Source organism: Clavelina lepadiformis, chromosome 4, assembly GCF_947623445.1.
Source record: "Clavelina lepadiformis chromosome 4, kaClaLepa1.1, whole genome shotgun sequence".
In the NCBI taxonomy this organism is placed as follows: domain Eukaryota; kingdom Metazoa; phylum Chordata; class Ascidiacea; order Aplousobranchia; family Clavelinidae; genus Clavelina; species Clavelina lepadiformis.
The window spans coordinates 16,706,227-16,724,451 of record NC_135243.1 but is presented as its reverse complement, the minus strand read 5'-3'; the positions used below and the strand labels follow the sequence as shown (position 1 = coordinate 16,724,451).

The 18,225-nt window shown below is 35.7% G+C and overlaps 4 protein-coding genes across 5 annotated transcripts; 1 reads left to right on the top strand and 3 right to left on the bottom strand.

The window, feature by feature from the left end:
• Positions 1-1,116: 1,116 nt before the first annotated feature.
• Positions 1,117-3,430, bottom strand: LOC143451410 (4-galactosyl-N-acetylglucosaminide 3-alpha-L-fucosyltransferase FUT6-like). Its single transcript, XM_076951922.1, has 3 exons — positions 3,051-3,430; positions 2,630-2,931; positions 1,117-2,464 (listed from the first exon to the last, which is right to left on the bottom strand). Exons 1-3 carry the CDS (start codon positions 3,261-3,263, stop codon positions 1,600-1,602), a joined length of 1,380 nt encoding a protein of 459 aa, XP_076808037.1. The 5' UTR covers positions 3,264-3,430; the 3' UTR covers positions 1,117-1,599.
• An 864-nt stretch (positions 3,431-4,294) lies between these two features.
• LOC143451411 (hatching enzyme 1.2-like) lies at positions 4,295-6,645 on the bottom strand. Its single transcript, XM_076951923.1, has 10 exons — positions 6,423-6,645; positions 6,262-6,348; positions 6,023-6,115; positions 5,775-5,936; positions 5,564-5,707; positions 5,322-5,485; positions 5,026-5,161; positions 4,802-4,934; positions 4,615-4,717; positions 4,295-4,497 (listed from the first exon to the last, which is right to left on the bottom strand). Exons 1-9 carry the CDS (start codon positions 6,469-6,471, stop codon positions 4,624-4,626), a joined length of 1,062 nt encoding a protein of 353 aa, XP_076808038.1. The 5' UTR covers positions 6,472-6,645; the 3' UTR covers positions 4,295-4,497; positions 4,615-4,623.
• A 252-nt stretch (positions 6,646-6,897) lies between these two features.
• On the bottom strand, positions 6,898-9,488 carry LOC143451412 (hatching enzyme 1.2-like). Of its 2 annotated transcripts, none has more exons than XM_076951926.1 (10): positions 9,327-9,488; positions 9,015-9,095; positions 8,845-8,934; positions 8,566-8,727; positions 8,285-8,419; positions 8,057-8,220; positions 7,837-7,972; positions 7,536-7,668; positions 7,311-7,402; positions 6,898-7,157 (listed from the first exon to the last, which is right to left on the bottom strand). In XM_076951926.1, the coding sequence occupies exons 1-9, from the start codon at positions 9,376-9,378 to the stop codon at positions 7,318-7,320; spliced, it is 1,038 nt and encodes a 345-aa protein (XP_076808041.1). In that variant the 5' UTR covers positions 9,379-9,488; the 3' UTR covers positions 6,898-7,157; positions 7,311-7,317. The 2 variants fall into 2 exon arrangements, with proteins under 2 accessions (XP_076808041.1, XP_076808039.1); XM_076951924.1 differs by having other exon boundaries at positions 6,898-7,128.
• Positions 9,489-16,267: 6,779 nt separating this feature from the next.
• LOC143451363 (E3 ubiquitin-protein ligase RNF34-like) lies at positions 16,268-18,011 on the top strand. The gene has a single exon (XM_076951848.1). It carries the CDS (start codon positions 16,739-16,741, stop codon positions 17,666-17,668), a length of 930 nt encoding a protein of 309 aa, XP_076807963.1. The 5' UTR covers positions 16,268-16,738; the 3' UTR covers positions 17,669-18,011.
• The last annotated feature ends 214 nt before the right edge of the window (positions 18,012-18,225 follow it).

The window sequence follows — 18,225 nt, the reverse complement described above, 5'->3', positions numbered from 1 at the left end:
TATTGAGCGAGAAGGAATGTTACCAGCTATTTATGAAGTTTTGATGACCAAGTTTCAACAGCAAGATCAGCCAACTACGAACGCTAGTCAACGAGGAGGTTTTCAGGACATTCCATCTACAATATCATCAACCTGACTAATTCGGAAACAACAGCACTAATGACATTGATGCCTGGTTGATGTGATGAAGTTTTGATCGCCTAACTAACGTGTTATACATCTCCAAGAGCATGAGCAAACTATTGTATATATTTTTTACGCATCAAGACAAAGTCCATTGGACATCGCAACAAACTGCATCTCTCTACCGCAAACAAGGCTTGCTACAGCCGCGGAACGACACACGCAGACGTGATCGCTCATTTTTTTACCTTCGACACGCAAGGGAAAGCGACACTTCTGTAAGCTTATGTCTCATGTTTTGTATTTCAAGTGAAACGGTGTATCGATATTTGTTATATTTGCCGAACTCTGTCATTGTACTGTACTAAATTCTTGTTTTAATGACCGTGACTATTCTCTTAATCAAAGACATAATTTTGTCGAGTAAAGGTTGCCTTCAATTTCATTTCAGGCAAGCTTTACTCTGGGTAGGAAGGCTATGTGACGATTACGTCACGAATCACGAGTTGTTTTCCAAGATGTTTGAAATTTAATTTAGAATCCCGTAATTCAGTTGTTGACCAAATTTGCGTTTTCCTTAATGACGTCAGATAATTTCCTCGCTTGAACTGGTGTGTCACATATAAATACTGATGTAATGTTTTCAATCTTCCCTTTTTACGTGATCGATTTCACTGGTTACTACAGCGCTATGTAACATTCAGCAAGATTTGCCCGAAGGTGAAAACCTTTGTGTTATAATAAATAAAATGGGAACTTCATAAGTTAGTAATTTATATAGACAGAATCAAGCAACTAACAGCATAGTCACGCAAATTTGAGAAATGAGAACTCATCAATCGAAGCAGAAGCAAAACAAGTCACCAACCATCAATCGTCCTCGCTCATATTCAAACAATTACCGCCAGCATATGCGGTCGTTATGACGGATATGTTCCTTGTGTAATACCTCACACGAGTAGTGCACAAGTGAATATAAAAATGTCATAAAGTTTTATTTGCATTTATTCGTTTTGATCACGTGACAAGTGTTTAGTTCATCTAATAGTAGTTTATGACCAAATAGATAGATAATGCAAAGATAGATAATGCTCGACAAATGTAATGTAAAATATCAGGCAGTATGTTGTACTTATACATGTTTCGTATAGCTTGCGGTATATACAGTACTGTACTATAAACAAATAAATTGTGCCTACTCTCGTAGTCACGCCAGAGGCTTGCGATAAAGAGATGACGTAAGAAAATGTTATCATGCAAAAGCTATTTTAAAATAGAAATTCAAAGTTTTATATGTCTAGTTGCGAAAGGTCTTTATTCACATTCTTTTATATCTTGCCTCCTTTCCTTAAAATAAATGATCACATTTAGTGTTTATGAAACAGTTAACCCGCCGAACATAACTATATATGAGTGGTCCACCCGCATTGAAACAAGCAGATAAAATGTTTTCCATGAAAGCATCTCAAAGACATTTCAGAAGTCGAGCAAATATTTTTGCTCTTTTTCTGTTAAATTAGCAAACGGTCGAAGACACTTATCGTCCGGATACTCGGATTCATAAAGCCATTTTGATATTGAAGGAATTGATTTGGGTGGATGTTGTTCAATTATTAATCTTCGGCAAAGTCTACAAAATTCGGAAAAATGTCTTTTTTCAACAAACGGTTCTGCTGGAACATTGCTTAGCGGAATGTCTCTCCATTTATGATAGGCCATGTACGCTTTGTCATTGTTGTCTAAGTAGTTCAAATACTTTACCAAATCTTCTGAGCTTCCGAAGTCGTCGGTGTGTATGAAAGAATTCGGTGGTGCCACATCCAGCACGTGTTGCTTTGTTGGACCCCACACAACCGGGACTAGGCCTGATTCTAAGGAATTCCTCCAAAATTTTTCTGTGATGTAATCTGGACAGTGTAGAGAGTTTTCGAATGCCAAGTAGAACTTATACGGTGCAACCAAAAATGTTATTTTTGTCTCGTTTCTAGCTTGAAAACAAGATCCAAACTTGTCCAACCTCAAACCAGCTTTTACCAAACCCTTTGCGTATTTCATCCGATCAGTGGCACCACTAAGATGGTAACAGTTACTCACAAACCAAACTGCTAATTTTGATTTTATCTTTAGCAAGTCGGATTCTAAACCACCCGTAAAATGTTTCAAATTCGATGCTTCCAAAGCGCCGTGAAACGTTCCAAAATATCTTCTTATGTCAGCATTTCGCGTATAGGCCATGGTAAGGTTAAAAATGGAATCAAATTCCGGATTCAGTAACTTCTTTCTAAAGCTTTGTGTTTTGGATGGCGTCTCTCTTGTCCAAAAAACGTATGGTTTGGAATTTCTACGAAATGTTTATTAAAAATATTTGTTTGAATAGTATGAACGATAACACTAGCTGTTAAGGCTCTTTTAACCCAGTAAAGTAATAAAACAAAAACTAAGCATAGCATGTTCAATTGTATATTGACCTAATGCAGTACAAATATATAAGTCATGTCACTTATACCTGTGTGCAGGATTTGGAATATCCAGTTTTTGTATTGGCTCGTTTGTATTAAACAAAACAACTGCAATGCTTTTATTAAAAGTTAATCTGTTTATGGTTATTCGACATGAGCCGCAGTCCTCTGAAGTATTGAATTGTAAAAGATGCGGCTTTCGTCGAAACTGTTTAGATGTCGTCCATACTAAAATAATGGGTTTTTCTTTCACTAACTGGTTAGATAAAATCGGTGCACTTTCACGTTTCTTTGATGTATTATTACTATCAGTTGACCCCACAGCTTTACGAAGTGGAAAATCGTTGATCTACAACAGAAACACTCGTTTACGTATAATAACATTCGAAAAAAGTATAATACTCAAGAGTCAAAACAAACAAGTCATAGGCTGAAGAAAGCTGAACAAAGAAAAGTTTCAATATTCACCTGCAAAAGGTTCTTCAAACCGAATCGAGGCCCATAACCAAGAACAAGGCCTTTTTTTGTTAATGCTGGTGCCGCCTTTGCTTTGGTGTATCTTATGTTTGATGTGAACGACTTGTTGCGTGAAAATTTCAAAACGGTTAATACTACGACAGCACACAGTATGTAGAGAAACAAACTCGCACTCTCACGAAGCGCTGTTTTAGGCTTTTTCATCTTATGGTCAATTAAAAGTAGAGAGCATATCAATGGTAGCTATAATAACAAAAAATTAGTTTGCAAATATTGCCTTATGACGGACTGACAATGTATTACCTTTATAAATCATGCTTATGCCGCTCGGAATTTCCTGCAATACTTCATTTACCATTTTACCTACAATATTATAAAAGTCTGAATTGGCTCAAAACACTCTTTTTAAATTTGGTAAACTTGGTCTTTCTTTTCTTCGTTTTCCTGATCACTTTATTTTGCTATTCTTGCTGTTATTGTACTACACGCTTTGTACATACAGCACGATAAACAAGTGGATGATTTGTTTGAAGACAAACTTCATCTTACAATGTTAATGCTACTTTGCGACAACCTATAATTTTGTGCATTTGTTCAGGAAATTTGTCACATAATTAGGGATGAGGATGTGGAACAAACAATATTAAGTTCATGATAAGAAGGAAGACTTACGTATACGGTCATCACTTAATTGCACTTCAACGACGTAATCGCCAATTGAAGTAGTATATATGAAAGCAGTTGTCGTGTTTGCGAAATCTTACAAAGTGTACTATGTTAATGAAAGCATTCGAAAAAACAAAAAAACGTTGAACAACATTCTATTGATGTATAGATTTTTGAAATAAAGTAATATATAGGCTATTTGTATATGTGAGTGTACATGACCTGATATGATTAAATTAACATGTTCCAATAAAAGTACAAATACTCTTTTTTATTTTGTTTCATTTGTGTTTTTCTAAATTAATGTCTTTACAGCGTTACGTTGTGTTTTGCTATATCCTAAAATAGCTATAAATATTAAATTCATTTTTGTTGATCTTCCGTGTAGGCCTACCATTATCAAAAATCCGCGGCTGCTTGAAGGCTTAGCAAAAATGAAACAAATTACGTTAAATTAGAAGCTTCCACCTAAATTTATGTTAAAATATAGCCAATGGTTTGTTTAGTTCAACGCTGTTACCATTGTCATAATTGTCGACTGTTAAATTTGGTTATTGATCACTATCAGATATATGCAATATGACTTTTAATGCCGAGAACGAACAAAATTGGTGTTTTGCAGAATGTCAAAACTGGCCTTATTGTATATGTACTCAACATCCAAAGTAAAACAACATAAGAAAAAGAATAATAAAATGGCGATAAAGGGAGTTTGTTTCGATCGCTGGCCATCGGTTACGTCGTTTATTTCAGCGGTATGAGATACCCCAACCTGCATAAAATATTTCATGATGAAGTATTCGTGATGTTGATTGAAAGTATAAGGAAATGTAGTACTTACAACTTACAACATACAGTAATATACTTACAACATATTAAACCAGCTTACCTCAAATCCTTACGGTACATTGCATTTGAACAAGCCATTTATTTGTTTCTTGTCCTCAACAGAGAAACCTCGTCTTTGAGCTACAACAGGTTTGCCAGTCTTCCTGTAAAAATAGAAATAGTTGTAAAAGTTATTATTGTCTGCCCTTATAGCTTTAAATTTAACTTTGAATGGTCTCTTTGCTTACTTTTCAAGTATAGTTGGTTGGCGATTTATGGAAAAAGAATACCCACCATACTGCATAACAGATGTTATATCATATGGAGAATTCATTGAGTTGATTGAAAATGAGCTCATTTTTTTGAAGTTAAATTTCATTCCTGATATAGGGAGAAGCACACTGATTAGCTACTTGATAAAGCTTTGTTAAATATTAAAAAATGCTCCAAGAATGAAAGTCACTATACTAACTTGGGTTTATATTTTCCATAACGATTTTCACCGTGTCATCACGATCAGGACGAGAATGCTCATGAAAGAAACCCATTGCATGCATCATTTCATGCATCACTACGCCCTTCCACTCGCATCCATTTCCCACGGACAGCTGTATATACAGTTACATTACATTTACATTTTTACATCATCAAACTTAGATTATCATAAGACTTGTTTAGTATAATAATTTCCCTTTGCAACGATTGCAAACAACTCCTTTTAGTTAAATAAAACAACAGCGCTTCAGAAAGCTGCAACTTATATTTTACTTGTTGTTTTCCCCTTATCCGTCCGATGTATGACCAACAACCTCTTCCAACAAAGAACTCAAGGTAATCTTTTTCATTTTTTCGTGGCTTGAACCGTATGCAAGTGTCTTCGGCATACTGCTGAATAGCGGCCGATACAGCTGCAAGAGCTCTAGGATTTTGTTCTGTGAATAACACACATTTACGTTTGCTACAACAATCGATTACTTTAGAAAATTATTGCACTTATAAATTGTTTTTACGTATAGAAGCATCAATTGTGTAAGGTACAACATATGTTCCATCAGTTTGAGAATAAGTATTCCAACGTCGCTTAAAGCGAGACGCGGCTCGATCTTGAACGACAGATTGTGCATTTTCCATTTGAAGCAGAGCGGTGTCCTCCTCTGCCAATAAAAATGCAGATAATAAATCTAAGTCAGTGCAAGATTGGCCAAGTGAAAGATCGTATACCGCTTAACATAATATCTCCTTGCAGCAATCCTTTTGATTTGCAATTGCAAGATATAACGCAGCCCATTTCATCAGTTTCAAATCCGAGTACGCAGTTAGCTTCCCCACATTGTGATTCGTCGAAGTCCGAGCAGCTCAGCTCTGCATTTTGCTGGTTAACATCTGTTATGATCGGAATCGAGTTAGAACAACTTTTGGTGAGTGTGATTACAAACAGCGACAGAGGAAGGTGCAAAGGAATCGCATACTTCCACATTCGTTGACTTCAATCGGCGAAGGTGTTTCCTCTCCATCCACGTTTAAGTCGAGTTTATCTGTGACCAAGCACGTTGTTGCTCCTTCTAACGTGGATAAAGAAAAAATTAATTAACTTATTTAGCGGAAGTATCAAGTTCAACATAACAAATTTCACACCAGTAAATTATACCAACTTAAATACTATGGCAAGTTTGACGTGATTAATATAGGATGTAAATTGCATTTTTACCTTTGCTTTCTCGCTGTTCTTTTAATAAATCCAAAAGTTTCATTTCTAAGCTGGTAATATCTTCAGATGAACGATTGGAGGTTACTCCTACCAAATATTAGAGTAACTTTCGTAACCACAATCACAAAATTATTTTTAATGATAAAAACATGTGTACTTACCGTGGGCAGTAATTCCACATACTAACAGCAAGACTGTCAGCTGAACCATAATTTTTTAAATAAATTAACTTGCTGCTTTAGCTACTGTTGTTCTGGTCTCAGTTAGAACTAAACATAACTCTTTTTGTCGACCGCTTTGTTTCGTTATATATACTGAAACATCAGAAGTTAAAAACAAACATTTAATTCCGAGCTTTGAATGGTCTTAAACTATTTTTGGAACCTGACAAAGTAAAAGTATTTCACATAGAAACAAAGGCATATTGCAATAGTATGTCAATCATTTTCAAGCAACATGACGCGTGATCAAGCATTTTTAGCAACTTAAAGGAACTGTGCCCTACAAAATGACTCTTAGCCCTTATTAAAGATGTATTTAGCTCCCTTCATTTCCAGGATGTATCATCAATGACTTGCGTTTTGTACTGCTGTTTTATTTAGTAAAAGCTAAAAACTCGAATTCTTCTACACATGATTGCTGTGGCAATGATTGTTTATTTCAGCATAACACAACGCCCTTTGTTGGCACAATAAGTTAAAAACAGCATACAACAGAAAGGCGTTTTTGCAGCTTCATGCTAAACTTTGCAATTGCCATTAAACTGAGTATAAGTAAGATATGAAAAAAATAAAACTGGTTGTCAGGTCGATAACAACGTTTCGTCCGTATTCTTGTGTGTCCGTATTCTTATAATGCTTGTAAACCCTTCAAAAATGGCGATTTTAATTGTAATTCTGCAACACATTTACATGACGATGCTTACAATATCGCTTAATTTCGAGGGGCTGATTACATACATACATACACATTGGGTTTGATTAAGAAAATGTTACCGGTGTAAACCAAATTCTATAATAAAGGGTAGCATTTAGGGGTTACTTAATTACCTGTCATTTAACAGTTATACATTTTTCTTAGTTGGAACAGATCTTCTTTAGAGAATCCGTTTCTCTGAGCTTTTACAGGCTGCCCGGTTTTCCTATAGAAATAACGTAAAAACAGATCATGCATAGTTACAATTATAACTACAAAAATAGTATTGCTAAAATTTTTAGGAGTTCAAGTACTAAAGGTTAAATGCAGCTTTTGTATATTTTACGTATATAGGTTACTTTGATAAAATTGTAGGTTTTTTGTTGATTGAAAAGGCTGTTCCATCATACTGCATAACAGATCCAATGTCGTAAGGGGATCCCATGGAGTTAACAAGCCCTTCTGCCATCTTTTTGAAGTTAAATTGCATTTCTGAAATACGAACACAATATCTGTGCCATGCTCAAGTCAAGTGTTATATGGTGTTGTTGTCGCTGTAGTGTTATTGTCAAGTGTTACAAAACATATTTATTGGTTACGATAAGCAAAAAAGCTTTAAGCAAAGTTCTGCTGAATATGTTTACACGTAATACAATGTACTTGGGTTAACGTTGTCCATGTTGATTATCACAGCAGTATCACGGTCTGGGCGGGAATGTTCGTGCCAGAAACCCATAGCATGCAACATCTCGTGCATGACAACTCCTTTCCATTCACAACCACGGCCAATAGAAACCTAAAGCACGATTTTCCTGTTGTTAAACGTTCTGGTACACTAGTATTTTCACTTGCTATAGGCCTATATAGTGCGTCGGTCTACTTGTTGTTTTCCACCAGTTCTTCCAATGTATGAATAGCATCCCCTGCCAACGAAAAACTCAAGGTAGTCTGCCTCGTTTGTACGCTTTTGAAAGCGGATGCAAGTTTCCTCTGCGTATTGCTTCATTGCATCCGATATCGCCGAAACAGCTCTGGGATTGCGTTCTGATAATTATGTAACTGATTGATTGATAGCATTTCAGAAACAATTACATAGTATGATGCTTACGAATGGAGGGGTCCAATGTGTATGGGACAACAAACGTTCCTCCAGACCCAGGAATATTATTCCATCTCTTCTTCAGCTTTGACGCAGCGCGATTTTCACCTTTATTTGCCGTTTCAATCTCAGCGACATCTTCCTCTGTTACAGAAACCGAGTTTGATCAATTGGAAAATGTAACCTAGACAATTATGGTTTGGAACACGTTTATCTAAATAAACTATACTGTGAAAACTTAAAGCAGCAATAGAAGAAGCTGCGATTAGCCACTGAGTTAAATTGCGCACGGCTAAGCATAATGTCTCCTTGGAAAAGGCCTTCTGTTTTGCAGGCGCAGGATGTGACACATCCTTTTTCGTTGGTCTCGAATCCGAGAATGCAATTTGTTGTGCCACATGTTGAGATGTCGATATCGACACAGTTTTCATCATTGCTTGGAACAATTAGGCCTAAACATAAGTAAAAATTAGCAATAACTTTTGAACTGCAGCCTACTCGGAAAAGTAGAGGCCCCAATATCACAACTTGAAAGCAAGAAATTGCTGCAATTAGACTTCTTCACTAACCATTGCAATCATTGACGTCAATCGGAGAGGGTGTTTGTGGTCCATCTGCATTTAGGTCAAGTTTGTCGGTAGGCATACACATCTCACCACCTAAAAGAAAAGACAAATACTAAGCAAAAGTGAATACTTCTGAAACACACAAAAATACATGTGTTGAATACATGATGAACCTTTTTTTTCCTGCTCAAGAAGTTCCAAAATCTTGTTCTCCAAACTGGTAATATCGTTGTATAGGCGTGATGGCTGCACATCTATGAATTAAATAATAAAACTTAATTTTGAACTTTTGCTTTGGCAAAGTGCAAGCAGATCTCGTTCTTTATTTTTAATTTATTTTGTTTTAGTATTTTTGTATTATATTTAGGCTATACGATTTATTTTAATAAATACTTTAATGCTTATGGGATTTAATCTGTAGGCTAGGGTTGTAGATGCACATACATACAACCAAAATTATAATAAAATCTTTGAAACTTCTTTACTTTGCACAAAAAACACGCCCAAAAGAAGCAAGACAGTTGGACGAAACATCATACTGCTATCTTATTCAAGCGTTTGTTCCTGCCAAAAATATTATTTTATGAAATAATGCAGTCTCAGTTTTCTGATAAAGCTTATAATTTCAGCGACTTATCCCTTAACTAACATGAAGTCGTGGATTCCTATCGATGCATTCTGCCATTATATAGCTGTCATGCATTTGTTTATTAAATATATTTTATTTACTCTAGTTCGTGCAATATCTTGTAGGAAGTGAAATAATCTCTGTCAAAACTCAAAGACGCTGAACCGGTTTCCTGGATGTTACGCACGTAGGCTGACATAATGTTAGTAGGCCCAGACCAAACGACATTTTTCGTTTATGGTTTCGTTTTTGAAAATGAAAAATATTAACTCACTGATAAAATAGGAAGCATCTTTCTGTGTGTATATAGCCATTGCTAAATATGCAGATATAGGCCTACTCGTTCTCTGTATTATCTTTTACACTTAAAGACCCAATTATATACCTGCTTTTCATCTGAATATTTAGAATTTGATGGTAAAAATATTACTTGTGCAGGAAAGCAATGGACATCTTCAATAAAATATATGCAACGCTTAAGAATATGAATTGTTTAGAATCTTAATGTACAAGCAAATATGATATCCCAGGTTGATATTGTAGGCTTAAATTTCACATTAGGTTCCCAGTTATGTTTAGCCTACATGTCTTTAAGCGTTCATGAAACTGACGTTATCAAATGTCAGTAGGCTATAATAGCTTACGTACAATACAAAAATTATTTCAGACTTAGGCTAGTTCCGCGTCCTTTATTTTAAATGCCCGTCAAGTATTGATTATGTCATGTGAAATTATAACAAATTTCAACCTATTAACCTTCATCATTTTTGTCAATGACTGGCGTGTTCCTGTCTGGTGTAACCTGGTTTGTCAAAAACCTCATTTCACGCAAGAGCATCCTTTTCAGTCAAACGGATGCACGCCATTATATGAGGTTAGAAAGATTAGCATATGATTAGTCACAATGATTGATTAAGGAAGTGCCTGCAAAATCTTGCCATTTAACAAGATATAGCTTTATAAGTCTATAACTTGCTGTCTACTTAAAGGTATTTCTCAAAAGCATATAATGCCAATTTTGGCCAACGTTTTTTGGTCATGCAATGGGTACCAAGATGTAGGCCTGCAATTTGAAATGAGCAGTCCTGTGTTCTGTTATGACGGGGAAAGTATAGACCAAAAAAAAACACGACGCACGTAGAGTAGGCTATAATAAAATTCGGCAACCAAGCCGTTATACTTGCTCCGCATTTCCGATTAACGCAAGACATTTTTTATTTGGGTTTTGTTTCTTAAATCATATTTACCAAATCCGGAACCGTCACTGAACTAGCACAAGCGTCGTTAATGCCTTACCCAAAGGCATTACGCCATTGGATATCGAATATGGAACAGGAGCCGCATTTATTACGGACGGCGTTAGGACCATTGGCTTCCAACTGTATCGGGTATTAACGACACTTGTTCTTGATCAGTGGACCTGCTAGACAGTTCTAAATTCGGGCAATCCTATATAAAAATTAAAAACACGAAACAAACAATGTGTGATAAGCGGAACTTGCTCAAAGCCTAATTCGGTAACTGGCGCTCGAGCGACGAGAAATCGCTGAGTTTAAGTCGTGCGAAGACTTTCCTCAGTTTGAGGATAGAGGATATCAAACCAAACTATGCCAATAGGTGGTACTGTATGCAGGAAGGAAAAAGTACTTAAGTCAACTCAGTGTAATCGCATTGTAGTTTGTTGTATTTTTGTTTTGAACATAGCAAAATTTATCAGTGCATTTCGTGTAACGTGTGAATTATGCCTCTTTAACTTCAATAAAGTTTAAAAATGCACTTGATGCAAAATTTTTAATAAACTCAAATGATTTTGTTGACCAAAATCGACCCTGCCATTTATTTGTGTAGGCCAGGGGTGTGCAACCTTTTGTACAAGAGGGCCAGATCCCAACAACTGGTTGAAACCGCGGGCCACACCTTTAATTAACATACACGTAGTTAAAAGCACAAAATCAATAACAGTTTCTTTCGTTATTGGTCTTGTGACTTTATTAGGGGTTATCTCCTTGCAGAAATATAAGTTAAGACGCAGGAATTTCTAAAGAAAACTGCAATTTAAATTTATTGTCACACCCGCTTTAAACGAATTCAGTGAGAAATTTGCAACTGGCTCATTTTCCCGACGACTTTTTCCAAATTTGCTTCAATGGAAGTGCTAGCAATTCGAAGTCCATTTTCCAAGTGTTCGTCTGTCAAAACCGATCGAAAGGGGGATTTCATGACGCCCATTTTGGAAAAAAATTGTTCGCACAAATACGTCGAGCCAAAAAGTGCCATTTTCTGTGCCAAAAAGTGCCATTCTTCCTGCAGTTGCTTTACTTTCAGCTCTCTGTTATGTCCAGCTAGCTTTCCATAAACATCTTTAGAATGCATTGTCTTGTAGTGTCGTTTAACGTTGCACTCTTTTGTAGCATTAACAGTTTGCTTGCAAATAAGACATAAAGGCCTTTTATCTGTATTTTCAATGAAGAAGTACTCAAAAGTCCATCTTGTCTGAAACATTCGATTCTTATCCTCCAACTTTCTCTTTTTTGTCTGCTGCAAATTTGCTACAAAATTAGCCATTACAGAGTGATTAGTAAATCTGATATATATTACAATTATTTGCAGAGTGAAAAGTTTGTACCTGAAAACCAGTTTACAGTAAGTCAGTCATTTCAAGGTGCTAGTTAAGACTGTTACATACTTTAGCTGCTGTATCTCTCAGACTATTTACTAATTGCTTAACCTTCAATTGCCCTTTCTTACTTATTTAACAGCGTCTACATTTTCCTTGAAATGCTAACTGCTCAGCAATTGACATCTTTGTGAATTGCGTTCTTGCTTTGCACAAGCTAGCCGTTAGGCCCTAATCGTCTGTCTGTGACGCAACAATACCTTAACGGTTAGGGTATTGTTGCGTCACACACATTCAGCCAAGGTTTGATTCAGCACTGCAAGGGGATTGGAATTGATTGCACATAGCAGACTAAACTAAATTAAAACTCGTTTCGCGGGCCGCACACCGTTCAAAATTGTCACTTCTCCGCGGGCCGCATATTTTTCCTTTGCGGGCCGCGGGTTGCACACCCCTGGTGTAGGCCGATGTGAAAAATGTCGTTAACTGCCCCCTGGAAACAGTGGATTGTTTACTACCGCTATATGGTGCTAGTTGACCGCAAGCTAGTGGAAGAGTAGGGAATTCCCCCGTTTGGGGTAATCTTTTCATTGTTTGTGATGTTAAGTTACAGTTACACAGTTGTAAGACTGCCAGCTATACCTGTTTGTTCGGTTCCTCTTTTTCCTCTTTAGAAAAATGAGTGTGCTTGCACGTTGATGTTTTAGGTTTCTGTCTTTGAGCTTAGTTACTACAAGTCTATTAACTTGTAAATCTTGTCGAACTCTGTTAATGGAACAGGACACACTTATAGAGGAACTATTTTAGTATGAGAAGTGGCTATTTCATTAGAAATATTAGAATAGAAGGTAGATTTAGGCTACTATGTTATAACATTTTAGGTAAGTCAACAAGAAACTGTAAAAATACATGCATGAGATTCATCAACTTGCATATCAAACAAATATTTTACTCATCACGCCAATTTGTCATAAATGAAGAAAAACTGGTTGTTTGAATGCCATTTTATTACAAAATAACAAGAATTAAGGCTTCACTGCACCCCGTCACACTGAAATTGTGAAATGCATGTTTACATACATGATTTCTGATCGAAAACTACCAGAATTTCCAGTCTGAGCCAAACATGTGCTATGCCAACTGCAATCTGTAAAGCAAAAGATGACACTTCTTCGTTTAAACAAGAAATGAATGATGAAAGTAAATTTTAAATATTCCAGAATAGGGAGATTATAGACTATCACAGTGGAAACACAACTGGGAATTAAACCCGTCTTTACGGACCATGTACACAAATCACCTCACTGCAAGTTGACTAGCTAACTAGCACCAAACCATCCATGGGTGAAATTGACATGGAACCAGTTAAAATATACACAAGCTAGTAGGCTGTTATGTATTTTTGGTTTTGATTGGTATAACTGTATGACCCTTTCACAATATTAGTTTGTCGTTCACTGGCGTGCATCGTTTCCGGTGTATCTTCATATATCTTACTTTCTAAACTCAAACATTTTCAAAGTGCCCCACCATAAATTTGTATTATCATGTAACATGAAATGCATTGTGGTTGTCACAATGAAATTGACCCAGACTCGTGAATGAATGATAAATGCCCTAAATACCTAAAGAAAATTTTAAATTTTTTTTGCGAAACAAAGATACATTTAGTCGATTAAAAAATGCAATCACTTCTTAAGTGTTTTTTTAAGTAAGTAACATTTATCAATAAAATGATATTTGTGCAGAAGCAATAAAATTGAATTCTTTCGTGAAGTTGTAAATTTCGTTCTTGCTGATGGTAAACATTATATCACAAAACCTCCTATCATAAACTGATTTGTGGTACTCGTACTTTGTAAACAATTGTCAATAGTTAGCTTTTTTTGGTAATTCAATTTTTATTTGAATAAATAAATAGTCAATTTTAGTTTATCATGACAAATAATAATTAGTTGTGTTGGTTACTGACTGCACGGTCAATCAGGCTGGTAACAATAAGTGTCACTTCCAGCAAGGATTGTATTGACTCATCATAGTGAAGAACAATGTGTTAGCATCACTGTTAAAACAACAGCTGGTGAAAGAATTAGGCTAAAAGTTTGGAAATATTGTTAGAAATGGCAAAGACATTTATTTACAATATGTCTAAAATGCTGTCCATCACTGTTTCTTTCGCAGGTGATATCACAATACCTGTCATGATCAAAGCCAGTTAACAAGTAAAAAAGCTTATTTTCTCTAATGTCCTTGCGGTTTAATGGGTATCTGTCTGCGGTGCATTGGAAGACCGCGATTGACTGGTCGAGCACTCCTGTCATACAAAGTATTTCACTGAATCACTTAGTTTTATGTACACGATAAGATATGAAAACTTTCATATGGAAACAATAGACTTTGCATTATGGCTGTCAGCCAAGTTGGTGCCAATTCAACCCCTTGCAGACTATGGTGCCACACTAATCACTAGTTCAAGAAAACGGTTGTGAAAGTCATTTTTTAGTTAATGCAGAAACTTCTGAGGGTGCCACCAAATCTTTTGGTTGTTTTCAGGGTGCCGTAAGCCAAAAAAGTTGAGAACCACTGATCTAGCTGATAACAAAGTTTACTTAGTACCCCTCTATGGATCTTCAGTTTGGTTCAGATAGTTGCAACAACGGTGCATCATCGTTTAAACCACTATTCATGAAAAATTTGGAAGCTGTGATGCAGCGTATTTGATTCCTTTTCTGATCTTCTGGTGATGTCCATGTCCAAATCTTTGACAATAGACTACTGCAAAATATTATCACTAGGGCCATTTTTATTTTGACCTAAAAAAAATTTTTTTTGACTTTATTTTTCTCAAATTTTGACTTTATTTTGGCCTAACGAAATTGCTTATTTGTAGAAGCCACAGTTCTTCCTCCAGTTACCCAAACATAATATTTTGTCGAAAAGTCAAGGTGTTTTATGGATTATAAAAAGTGCGTCGTGTTTTTTGGCGATAGATTTAGATAGCTTGTGTTATTTTGTCCTTGTGAAAAGGGCACTTTGCCTCGATTTTCTCCGCATGGTAAATTCTAATAAACAGCAAATTAAACAGGGAAGAAGTAATGTAACCCCCTTCACGCGGCATAAGGATTATTTAAATACGTAACAATGAATAAACAATGGACAATTTGCGATAAAAGTTACTGCTGATCCAAGTGGGCATTGTGACTTATTTCCTGCTTTTATGGGTTAATATGGTTTAATTGTGTCGCAGTTCCTGATTTAAAATGCTTTCACGAGGATTTTTACAAAAATTACTCTCAAGAAACACAAAAACTTTGTCAAAAGCCATAATTTGACAAATTTTGACTTTATTGAAAATTTTGACTTTATTGTAAATTTTGACTTTATTTTGACCTATAAACTTCTTAGAAACAATCCCCTAGGTGCTGAAAACAACTTTATTCTTTGATTCGTGGTCAGACGAGGTCCTTAAAAATTTTTGACTTTATGACTTTTGCGGGCCCTAATTATCACTCTTGTCCATTGCAAAGCATTCAAAAGTCTAGCAATTTTAGCATAGGGCTTATGGAACTCACCCAAAAAACAATTTTTTTTTCATAGTCTGGTGATGTATTTATAGCTCTTTACAAGCACCTTACCAAAGGTTACATAAAATGCCGCCAATGTTTTACACATCAGATACATAGCTTTGTTAGATCAGTAAAAATTTGATAAAAAAAGCGTTAAGTATAACATGTCAAAAAGGGAAAACAAACATTGATATATAATTAATAATTAATTTTTGATGTCTCTTATAGAGCATTTCTTCTTTTTTCTGTCTCTTTGATCACCGAACGAAAATAATTGCTAAAGACAGGGAGAAGTCAGTATTTGAATACGGTGGATGGCAGTATGAGACTTTTTTCTGTTGGCTCATGTGAGAAAAGTTGAATTAACCAGACGTGAATCGACTGGCTACATGCATTTTCAATCACAAATGTAGTTACTACACAGCACTAGTTTAGATTGCATCTATGTATACACTTCATTGGCATAGTTGTATATTTACACCTTACTACCATATTTTTATTAAAATAATGCCTGCCTCCTGCCACGAATGTATGCTTAAACAGGATTTCAGGGCTCTTCTAGATGTTTTAAGAGGCGTTAAACCGTATTTTGAATTACTTTATTGGTGTGGTTGGCCTTTACCAACAGATTTCTTGCTCTGAAATTACAGTGTTATCTAACCATAATATATTGACATACATCCAAAAACACCCCAAAAAGATGTGTGAAAGTTAATCAGATGGCATATTCTCTGCCACAACAATACATTTAAAATGATTATATTTAGGTTAGTATTTCCATAAGTGTAGCAAACGACTTCGCTTTTCACGAGTGCAATTGCATTGAAATACCACACTTGAATGACTTTATAAATCCCGTGGTATTTTGGAAGTCTTAGAGTTAAAGACTCAGTTTTACTTCGGAAAATTCGTCATTGGCATGTTGACTTTTCAAAATTTAAATTGTGCATTCACTTTTTGATTACAGAAGAGTTAATACAAGATGTATTTTTGTTGTTCTTCAGCATAAACAACCTTCAATTTTGCTTCCTCTCAAACTTAATTTTAAAGCTATTATGGGATATAAGTAACTTTCCTGAAGTCAAAATGCCCTGCACTTACTGTGACGTGCAGTTTTCTGTCCTAAAGTGGAAAACCAGGTGTAATTACTGTTCTCGCAAATATTGCAGTGATTGCATTGTAGAAGGGAAATGCAAATCATGTTATCAGGTTAGCAGCACAAACTTTCAGCGTTCACAGCTTAGTCGACTGAAAGTGAAAGATCTACGTTTGTATCTGGAAAATAGAAACTGCTCTACTGCTACTCTGAAGGAGAAAAGTGAATTTATTACAACAATTCAACAGCTTCAAGGGATCCATGAGCCTGAATATGCCAATATGCATTTGTACAATACTCATTATTCTACCCACCATCAGGAAACTGTCACTAATCAGATGCAAGGTGCACCTTACCATAATATACCTACTGAGGACTGTATGATGCAAGGATTTGATCCGCCGACTTACGAACATACGCAGGAATCTTTTCCTTCAGCCCATGACTTTGTTGCTGCAGAACAATCTACAACTTCAACATCAGAAAGACTGTCAAAGGACAAGCAAACAAACTCAAAACCACACACCAAAAAAGACGGCTTATTGGAGCTATCTGACCTTACTTCAGTGGATGAAATTGGAAATCTCAGTGTCCAGCAGCTAAAACACTTGCTAAAAACGAATTTAGTTGATTTTAAAGGAGTTTTAGAGAAAAATGAACTTGTTCAAAGAGTGGTCATGCTCTATAATGATCATCAAAGTGATATCGAAATGCTTTCAGAAGAAAAAATGACAACAGAAGCAACATTTAGTGGACCAAAGGATGAAAACTTGTGCAAAATTTGTTGGGAGAAAGCTATGAACTGTGTGTATTTGGAATGTGGTCATATGGTGACGTGCATTGACTGCAGTAAGGCTGTTAAGGAATGCCCGATTTGTAGGCAAAACATTGTACGCGTAGTTCGTGTGTTTAAATCATGACATTTAATAAAAAAACGCTTTACAAACACTTACCATTGCCATATTTTAATCAATATTATGTATTTCGTTGTAACAGAGCAAATGTGATATAGTTGGTAACAAAGCAAAGTATCTTAACAGTTATATAAGTGTAGGGTTGTACGCTAACATAATAATGCACCAGTAACATTACCAGAGACTACTTTAGCATAGTTGTTTGTCTTTCTAGGGTATGCTTTAATTGTGTACATATGCAAAACTTGTATATGCAATAATAGGCATATCGTTTCTTATTGCTGTATAATTGTTTTATTGTTATGCACCGATTCAATTAGGGTAATAAAACTTATTGTTTATCTTTTCATTTTGAAGTTTTGCTTTTTCTGTTGCAATGCAAATTACAGTATGCCTTTGTAATGCATATCTGCTGAATCATATTTTTCTGATCATTTAGGACAAACTATTTTCTTAATACTTGCAAGGCATCAATTCCCAAAATTTTCGACAATTAATAAATTTTATGTGTTTTTGTCATATTGCTCGTAGGTAAACTTTAATGGTATGATCCAGACTAAGTT

Excerpts from the sequence above, each read along its gene's own strand:
- LOC143451410 (XM_076951922.1), bottom strand. The coding sequence starts at position 3,263 with ATGAAAAAGCCTAAAACAGCGCTTCGTGAGAGTGCGAGTTTGTTTCTC. Across the intron at positions 2,932-3,050 it reads GTTTGAAGAACCTTTTGCAG|ATCAACGATTTTCCACTTCG; the intron begins GTGAATATTGAA and ends TTTCTGTTGTAG. Across the intron at positions 2,465-2,629 it reads ATTCCAAATCCTGCACACAG|AAATTCCAAACCATACGTTT; the intron begins GTATAAGTGACA and ends AACATTTCGTAG.
- LOC143451411 (XM_076951923.1), bottom strand. The coding sequence starts at position 6,471 with ATGGTTCAGCTGACAGTCTTGCTGTTAGTATGTGGAATTACTGCCCAC. Across the intron at positions 5,937-6,022 it reads TGAAGTCAACGAATGTGGAA|ATGTTAACCAGCAAAATGCA; the intron begins GTATGCGATTCC and ends CGATCATAACAG. Across the intron at positions 5,486-5,563 it reads CACAATTGATGCTTCTATAC|AACAAAATCCTAGAGCTCTT; the intron begins GTAAAAACAATT and ends TGTTATTCACAG.
- LOC143451412 (XM_076951926.1), bottom strand. The coding sequence starts at position 9,378 with ATGATGTTTCGTCCAACTGTCTTGCTTCTTTTGGGCGTGTTTTTTGTG. Across the intron at positions 8,420-8,565 it reads AGGAGACATTATGCTTAGCC|AGGAAGATGTCGCTGAGATT; the intron begins GTGCGCAATTTA and ends TTTCTGTAACAG. Across the intron at positions 8,221-8,284 it reads CACATTGGACCCCTCCATTC|AACGCAATCCCAGAGCTGTT; the intron begins GTAAGCATCATA and ends CATAATTATCAG.
- LOC143451363 (XM_076951848.1), top strand. The coding sequence starts at position 16,739 with ATGCCCTGCACTTACTGTGACGTGCAGTTTTCTGTCCTAAAGTGGAAA.